The sequence below is a fragment of the Trachurus trachurus genome (genome assembly GCF_905171665.1).
Source record: "Trachurus trachurus genome assembly, chromosome: 17".
In the NCBI taxonomy this organism is placed as follows: domain Eukaryota; kingdom Metazoa; phylum Chordata; class Actinopteri; order Carangiformes; family Carangidae; genus Trachurus; species Trachurus trachurus.
In genome coordinates, this window is record NC_139900.1 from 16,595,648 (window position 1) to 16,605,403 (window position 9,756).

The 9,756-nt window shown below is 46.6% G+C and overlaps 1 protein-coding gene across 1 annotated transcript in view; it reads right to left on the reverse strand.

The window, feature by feature from the left end:
- ephb1 (EPH receptor B1) overlaps nucleotides 1-8,799 on the reverse strand; it is a gene marked incomplete at its 3' end in the record, with an annotated part of 149,638 nt that extends 140,839 nt beyond the window's left edge. The window contains exon 1 of the mRNA XM_083991707.1: nucleotides 8,628-8,799. Coding sequence (XP_083847833.1) covers nucleotides 8,628-8,688 — 61 coding nt within the window. The 5' untranslated portion in view covers nucleotides 8,689-8,799. The remainder of the gene's footprint in view (nucleotides 1-8,627) is intronic.
- Between the last annotated feature and the right edge of the window lie 957 nt (nucleotides 8,800-9,756).

Sequence of the window (9,756 nt, forward strand, 5' to 3'; positions counted from 1 at the left end):
ACACCATATGTGTATACAGTGTGTCCCTGCAGTTCATTTCCCCCAGCTCTCAGAAATGGGCTTGACTCCGCCCAGACATCAGTGTCAATCTGATGAGTGGGTGTCTAACAGTGTGTGAAGCTCACATCAAAGGCATGCCGATTTAAATGCCCAGCCTTGGGAGAAAGCAGGGAGGAGAAAGACTTCATAGGAATAAGGGATGAAGAGGGAGGGAACAATTGGAAGTGGAGTTGGTGGGGGGGGGGCACGGATTTTACACTGTTCACTGAGCCCCATTACAGAACAGGTTTGGTTTGGGAGTGGATGTCTGAGACTGCGTCGCTAACAAGTCGAATCAAGACTCCCTGATTTAATCTCACCGTTAATCCAGCAGATAACATTAAACAGCAAGTTCGCACACTGGTGGTATGACTCACCGCCACAAACAATCTTCTCAACATCATTCATTGCCAATGAGTTTTTTTTTTATAAAAAGCCACACAGAAAAACATCACAATGCACAGACTTAAGGAGATGTGCTCTCACAAAGTTACATGTGAGCACACACACACACACTCTAAAGAGCTGGATGTGCTTAAGGGTTAGCAGGCAGAGCCACCAGCCTCCTCATTAGCACAAATAAGATCGTAGGCAGATACGGGCCTCTCCTTCTCTCCCCCTCCGTCTCGTCGTCCCTCCTCTCCTCTGTTCTCTGTGCACAAATGAGTCCCCGTCCTCGTCCTCTAACTCGCCTCTGAGAAAAAACAATGGCACATGGATGTGTCTGTAGGAGGAGGACGCAGAGGAAGCAACACAGCAGAGAAAATGTCCTCTTGACTTATTTAATCATCTGCTGAAAAATAAATGTTCAATATCACCGGGGTAAGATTTATGACACTGGGAAGTTTGGTTGTGCTGTGACCTCAGGAAGCATCACATTGAAATGAGTCCCCTTGGCCGCTACTGTAATAATTATTCATGAAGGTAAGGGTGGGTCAGTAGGTCACCATGGGCTGGGATCAGTCTGTCAAGTCGGTCATCAAAACAAAACATGAATATAATAAATATTCAAAACCAGGGGAAATGTATTCAACAATACTGAATATTAGATGTGCACAAACTTGAATTTTTCAACCAACAGACTGTCCCAGGCTCCTGAATTTTGGTCAGTGTCTTTTTTTTTTCTCTCTTTTTCTTCTTTTTGCCCAAATTCAGAGAAATGAACATGAAAGCCAAAGAAAACACCTTTGACCCTGGCTCTTTTTGGGAAGTGCCTCCTTCACCCTGTCACTTTCCATGTTGTAGTCCAGCCAAGCCAGGCAACTGCTGTAAGATCGAGATGCTGTCCACTCATTTCTCATTACCCTCTGCGCTTCAAATCAATAGTTAATTACCTCCTTACCTTAAAAAAAAAAAATCTCCTCTTATCCAGCTAGAGAAGTGGACAGCACAGGGGCAGGCAGATATTTGCCAGGCTGAGGGGCTCGGTGTTATGCAGGGTGAAACTGTTCTCCCTCCACTGCTACTTATTGGCCCCATCAGTGTCCCTCTCAGTAGCTGGCATTCCATTTTGCGCTGTGTGGGCACTTCATTTCTCTTCACCTCACAATTTCCATTCCTCACGCTCGCGCAGACACACACACGCCGAGACACAAATATTAATGGACAATTTCTCTCTATCTGCCCCTCTCTTGCCAAGAACTCAGTGTTTAATAAGAGATTACATTTATGGTGAGGAGAAGGGCAGGCAAATGGTGAAATATGTCCACATGTCCTGAACCTGGGAGAGGCACTGGCACTTACTCATTAATAATGGGACAGGCCCCAGGCCCAAGCCCTTAGCTCTCCGTCTCTACTCATTTCCTTTCCACACATCAAAGCTGTGTGTATGTGTTGGGGATCGCGCACATTCACATCTGTGATCGTGTGCGCGCGAGTGTGCGTGATTGTCAGTCCCTGTGAGAAACAGCCTGTGGACAAGCCGTCTTTTATTTAATCGGAAGTGAAGCAGCTTCCACCAGCGTTGGTAATTTCAGCCCTATTAACGCTCTGCTGTTAATTCCTCTGGGCGCTTGAGAGGCAGCATCCTCTGGGCTGCTGAATCATTTAAAGTGGAAAAAGTACCACAAAGTTGTTGAGCTTCTTTTTTTTCCCCTTTTTACCCCTCCCTTTGTACAGTAGCAACTTCATATCATGTACATTTAGGCAAGAGATTTGCTAAATAAACATAGAAACATGCAGGGAGTTTGTGTGTGTGCTGAGCCAATATTCTTATCAGTTTTATTATAGAAAAATTTCCCACACATTTAAAGCCACAAAAACACTGCACCACTATACGGGCCTCCTCCTTCTCCCTCGTCTGCCTCTGTCCCGCCAGCCTTCCCACTCGCAGCCCTTAGCCTGAGCCGTAGGGCTTAAAAGTCAAATTAAATCATTCTGGGCCCGACTCAAAAACAGATCTCATTATAACAATCATAAATGAACCTCTTTGTTCCTACAAGCTTACAACCCCAACAGTCTCTTTAGTCCCTTCCTGTTCCTGCCAGTCCTGCGTCTAGTCCGTCTTCAGAGGGACAGGCTCATATTTCACTTATTCCTTGTAGTAGACCCTATAGTGCTTCATAAATGCATCTGTTTTTAACTAGAAAAAAAAGACACAGGTGAGGGGAGAAAAGAGGGAGAGAAGCAGGGAGAAACAACCAATTATTCCCAGGCAGGACATTTTAAGAGAAGGTGGGAGAGCGGGAGGGTACTAGGAACTACTCACAGATTGTATTGAAACTTTAAAAAAAAAAAAAAAGAACAATCTGGCAGTAAAGAAGAAAAAACAGCCAGGATGTCGAGTCAATAACAAGGTTTGGTAGATATGGACTGGACTGGCTGAGCTGATGCAGGGAAGGGAAGGGGTTGGGATGGACAGGGGGCAAAAGGGGCCACGAGGTGGAGGAGAAATGGTGAATATGGGTCTGTAAGCATAGAGGGCCCTGGAGCCAGGCTGCGTGAACAGTGGGAAATAAGACTCGATAATCAATGCTTTCTCTTCTCACCTCTCAACTCAACGAATATCGAAGAGGCTCCCCTTTCCTGCTGACTGAACAACTGTCACCCAATCTCTAGGACAGGTGATAATGGAGGGGGAAAAGGCCTGAGAGACAGAAAAAGAATGAGAAAAAGCAACATTTTTCACACCACCATCTCTGAGTGGTGGGGAAGCTGGGTCACTGCGCCCAATCAATTACAAGCATTGCCATTTTCCACTAGGTGTGGCCTGGAGGGTTATCTCTCAAGTTTGCGCTCTTCAAGCCTTGGTGAGTATGACCGTGTGTATATGTGTTTGTGTGTGTGCGCGCGCATCTGTGCCAATGTTGTGTGCTCCCCATTTAAGCGAACTGGCTTTATACTAGGAAACAGATGACTCACACAGTTTGAGGTTGAACTGTGTCACGAGCGTCACCGCTTTCACTCCGGCGCTCTAATGTGTTTCGTATGTTGCTGATGCATTAGGTCTGCTTCTCGCCGAGATAGCACAGATAAGTCCTCAGCCCTCTTCCCACAGTCAGCCACCTGCTCTGATAAGGGCCAAGCACGAAGCAAAACGGGTGGCACCTCATGCCGCTGATAGCATCTCGGCAGCAAATCTCCAAACACGGGGATGTGTCAAAGGCACGGAGAGAGACAACGTGGTCAAAAAATATCTCTCCGCGGCGAGAGGGAGAAACAAAGTCTCAAGTTTGGAAAGGCGTAGACGTGGACTTGCATACACAAACAGACACATACAAGAAAGGACATACTGTTTTCATCCCCTCTGTTCTCCCTTGGTACCATTCATTCTCACACTGAGATGTACACAGAAATGTGCACATGCATACCAGCCCCCAACCTGCATCCACCATCTGGCCTTCCCAAAGCTCAGATGTCTCTGGGTAGGGTGAACTGTGAGAGGGACTGTATGTGTGTATTTGTGCATGTGTGTGTGTGTGTGTGACGTGTGAGTGAAAGAGAGAGGAGCCAGCGATCATATTGTGCAAGAGAAAATGCGTGCTATACATTATACAGCAATATGTGCACAAAAGAGAGTGGCACCGACCACAGATTCTTTGTCTGCGTGCAAGCACAATACTTCCACAGAAAAGGCAGCGCCACGCATTTACAGCACTACAGGTACATGAGCTGCAGGCAGGGGTTTGTACCGCGGGGTCGTCATAGCTGACTAGGCTGCGTAAGCGCACCTTAACACCGAGCAGTCTTTTCACTGTGGGCAAAATAAAGGCTCCATTATTGGAGGAGGCCATGTCTGCTGCCCCTGCCAGCTATAATGGCTTTAGCAGTCTACTGACGACACAGGCATCCAAACGTACAATACACACACGGCGGTACAAAACGAGTGGAAAATTGATTTCTACTTCAGGTGGTCCCAGGTCAGCGGTAGTGCCTAGGGCCAAAATACACTTGTAGAACTCTCACACTCACACACACACACACACCACACACACACACACACACACACACCACACACACACACACACACACACACACACACACACACACACACACACACACACACACACACACACACACACACACACACACACACACACACACACACACACACACACACACACACACACACACACACACACACACACACACACACACACACACACACACACACACACACACACACACACACACACACACACACACACACACACTCTCTCTTCACTTCCTTTCAGTCCAACCGCCTTAACCCATGGACCTATGTTACTCTTATATTTTCATTCTTCTCTTTTCTAACCATTTCAAACGAGAGCGCAGAGGAAAGGAGCAATGTTCCATTCACATCCATTAGAGGCTCAACAGGACTCTTATTTTTACAGGCCGTCTCCTCCGCATGGGTGGCGAGCTCACATGCATACCCAACTCACATGTTGAGTAGTCCAGGATTCTTAACTCAGCGCTACACTAGCCTCGCAAAAGCCGGTGTAGCCTCGCCACAAGCTCAGTATTTCGGGTTCAAGGTTTAAGTCTGTGAAACAACTGAGAATCATTTGAGCCTGACCAGACACAATGGACCAAGTTAAGAGCCTGCAGTGTGTTATTCAGTTCTTTCCAAAACTTAAGGGGAAAAAAAAAATCAAGCACTATTTTGACTGACTGACTGACTGACTGACTGACCCTCACCCTGTTGGTGTAAGGTTAAAAACCAACAACAGTTTGTGATGCCTTTAACCATTAACTGTCTGAGTGAAAAGTGCCAATCATCTACCACACCTCTCAAATAGAAGAGTTCTCATGAGCCTTTCCAAAATCACATCTCCTGCAGCAAGATTAAGGTCTGGCAAAGTTAACACAACTCCAGTAGCTTTTGCACTGTACTGATTAGAAAGAGCGCCCGCTAAGAGAGTAGTGATGATATCAATAATATGATACTTTATGAATCCCAGGGGGCAGATGCTGGCCTCTCTAAGCAGTGAGGTCAGAACAGTGGGTCAGCTATCACATATAATGCCCATCTGGAGTTGTTGCCCAAGAACTGGTGCTGGAACACGCAGCTCCACCCTTTAACTACTATAACACCTCTGATTATGAGTATATAGTCTTGACCTCTGTAACTATTGTATGTTGCTTTATTATTATTATTATTATTATTATGTTTATTCAAGCATCTGCATTCTCCAATGCATCCACTTGGCCCCTGAGGATGAGGCATTATCACAATAGAGTACAGGTACTTAACGCACTATCCTTTGGGACTGGTAATGTTCTCTTATCATACTCATACCGAATGCTGTTGCTGTTGTAGCCCTGCTGTTGCATGGCTCAGGTGTCTACTCCATGTCAGATAACTGTGTACGCGTACTTCCACACCCTTGTTAGATTGCAGGCTACTCATCTGTAAAACATGCGTACTATATCTTTTTTGGAAACTGCACAGACCTCCCTTCTTCTGTCTCCCTCATCTTTTTATCTCCCTCGATCCCCGTCTATCTTTCAACCGCTGTTTCATCCGTACCCCCCCTTTTCCCGTTCCTCCTCCCTCCACCACCCAGTTCCAGGCCGTTAAAAGAGCGGGCTTATCTAAGCCTAATTGGTTTAAGGGCAAACAGAAATAAGCAATGCCTCTGTAAGTAGGGGAGAATTACTGCTGCTGTTGGCAAGAACCGTCCGCACACCACGGAGAGAGAAAGAGAGAGAGCGAACGAGCAGGAGAAGTGTAGAGAGAGACAAGAGGGGCGAATGGAGAGATTAGTGAAGAGAATTATGAAAGACAGAGTGGGATAGAGAAATGAGGGAGAAAAAGGGAGGTGGAGATGAAAGTGGGCAAAGAGAAGGTGAAGAGGAGAGGGGGAAATGGAGAGAGAAGACAAATGAGGGTGAAAGAGAGCGCTGCACATGCTTCTTTTTCTAATAGCATGCAAATCCCCGTCTCCACTCTCCTCTCTGTTAGCCCTCTGCTTTGGGTGTGACTGTGCCTCCATCCCTCCTCAATAAGTTGTCAGCGAAAGCATTTCTCTTCGGAGTGCTTTGTGTGTGTGTGTGTGTGTGTGTGCGTAGCGCTGCCTAGACTTTGAATCCAACACATCCAAAGTTCTGTAATCAACTTCACACTCGATTTAACTGTTCCTGGTCCTTCATCCCTCCTCAATGAGACACAAAAACACACAACTTTATCGCCACACACACACACAGACACTGTACAATCTTCACTGCTCAATCTCATTTTCCTATTCTCTCAACTCGCCATCCTTTCATGCCTGCCTGGTTCTCACTCCATACTTACTCAGCTCATTAATGGTGTGTGTGTGCGCATGTGGTGTTTACTCTGAGTGTGTGCATATAGGGAGGTAAAATAAATCATTCAATTCATCACAACTGTGTGTCCATATGGTCAAGGCTGCTGCTTAACTCTAAAGTTACCAACCCTGTCCACACACACGCACACACACACACACACGGATCTCTGACACTTTGTGTCTGACTTCGACCCATAATCAGATTAAGGGTGACTGGAAGGCAGGGATAATGTGGTCAATGGCTCCACTCTCTCCCACACCCTGACACTCACTCACTCACACACACAATGCACAGGCGCAACAAAAAAAAGAAAAGAAAAAGCAACAGATTGGGGTTCAGATCAGTGAAGATTTTAACCTGCCCATGGGACAATCTCCTTTCAATTAGCGACCCAAACAAGGAAATCACTTTCATCCTTGTTACTGAGGTAACCCAGGGGCCATCTCCCTGCCCATCTGTTTCTTTCTCATCCCATCTTTTGGAGTAGAAATCCCACACCCCTTTTATAAGCAGGAGAAATTTCACTCCTCCCTATACCCCTCCTCCACTCATCCCTCCAAATTGACATTTCTCATTGACATTCACATCGGGTAAACATTTGAACTTGAAAATATCCACCCTCGCAGAGGTAGCAATTTGGGCCTGGGCTTGGTATCCATGGCTGTGTTGAAATCTGATGAGCACAAACAAGAAAGCCACCAGCGAATTACAGAGCACAGCCGGAGCTGGGAACAGTCCAGGAGCAGAGTTGTAAATGATGAAAGAGAGGAGCTGCATGTGAGAAAACTTGTTTTATTTGTGCTTCTAATTTACTTATTTACGCTTTCTGGGGCGGATACAGGCAGTCATGGGGAAGCTGGTGTGTTTTATTGGTGAGAGTGAGCTACTGCACAGTACAATAAAAGAAGACACTGTGGTGCTGCTGGGATATCTATCCGGCAGCTAATGTCTGAGGCTACAGCCCAGTGTTCGGTCCCCAGGGGCCCACAGCGGAAATGAAAAACATGTTTAACTGTGGAGATATTAGCTACTGGTGGCACCGCTGCTTGTCCAGATGGGTGTGGGAGAGAAAGAGAAGAGGAAATAAAGACAAAGACAGAAACAAGGAAATGTGGATGGTTGAAAAGAAAGAAAAAAATACACCCTTTTCTTTCCTTTTTTCCCTCTTTTTCTTTAAATCAAGTTGTTGATTTCTTTAAGTGAATTTACCCCACCATGACATGCATATTTACTATCCACGCAAACCCCACGATCTGAGAGTTTGTCTCAGCAATTCCATACACTGAACGATGCTCAGGGGCTTGTGGTAATTGTATTATAAATTACAATTTTAACAGCAAACGTGACGAGAATCATTGCAGACGCGAGAGGCACTTACATGAGGGAAAACTAATTTCTCGTGGGATACTGACAATTTGAAATAATGACTACAATTTAGAGAGGAGACTCCTCCTGTCCTGCACACAATCAGGAAGACGGAGGGGGGGTTTAAAAAAAACATGTTTATATGACCACTGATTAACTACAGTGTGCAATTTAAACGGCATTTCGTATAATCAGACTCGGATCGGACAGTAGCCTACATCACTCTTCACATGGACAAGCAGCATCAGTGACAAGCAGCGGAGCGGGAGCAACCGCTGCTTCGACATAAAGGGATAACCACGGCGATCTGCTGCGATCCACGTGTATGTCATCCCTGTACCTCTACAGCCACAGGCACCAGCGCTGCCCGGCACACAACGCTGCCAGCATCCCCGAGACCGGGCGCGTCTTTCGGAGAGAGGAGCGTTTCCATTACATCTACAATTAAAAAAAAAAAAGTAGGATATGATCCCAATTTTCTCATTTACCTTCCATCGCAGAGGAGGTGATGACCAGCACGCATAAAAGCGCAAACAAATCCACTGTCATGGCAGAAGGGTAGTCTCCACAGCGTGTCCCCAAATAACCAAGACGCACGGCACGCGTCAAAAGAATCCCCTCAGTTGTCAGCGCGCGGTACTCCACCAAGATAGCCTTGTGTTGTGAGTCACATTTCAAGCCGTAGTAAACAATGTGTGACAATCAGCGCAGGGGAAGAGCGGAGTGTAGGGACTGAGGGGGTGCGAGGAGCAAGGGGGTGGTGGTGGTGGTGGTGGTGTGGGGGGTTTGTGGAAGGAGGAGGAGGTGGTGGAGGAGAGAGTGGGGGGCGAGGGGGGGGACCCTACATTTGCCTGCTCGCGGCCCCAGTGGAGCGCCGGGGCCAATCACTGACGGGGAGCTGAAACTCACTAACCAATCGACAGCCCGCCGCTCCGCCCACCGCGCATTGTCAAAACACAAAACTTTTCCTTGACCTATTTGATGCGGCGTCCGGTGCACTGAAGGCAAATAGCGCCACCAGTCGGGTGATTGTAGCTACTGCATCCTTTGGTTTAAAAAAAAAAAGAAAGAAAAGAAAAAAAGCCCACAGCCAACCTGACCCACCCGTGGGAGACGATCCTGTGCTTCAAAAATAATCCTGCTGTTCAAACCATTTATCAGACTCAGTGATGTCTCTTATGGCCTTTCTCACTCTCCCTGATTGTAACTGTGGTCTACACTGAACATTATCTTGACTAAAGACGTTTGTCTTCAAGAATCATAAGGAGGTTTTGCCCAAAATAAGATTAAAAAGCTGGTTGATTTATGTTTTTCATCCTGTTTTCATTACTAAACAGCAGCCAGATTGGTTGTTTGCCAACTACCCCCCCCCCCACCCCCACCCCCATCCCCACCCCACCGACAATAGTGTTTAAGGCTTCTGGACGCCTGGAAAAGTGTCATAGCCTCATCTGGCACTCTCACTCTCCACTACTCAGGCAAGTGCAGACCTCATTTGCAATCAGGATGTTCTTTAATAGCATTGGGAAATTCGGCTGCACCTCATAATGATATTAAACAGGCGTTGCACATCAGTTCCCACCCTTTGACCCCCCATCACCCCTTTTGTCTGCACGT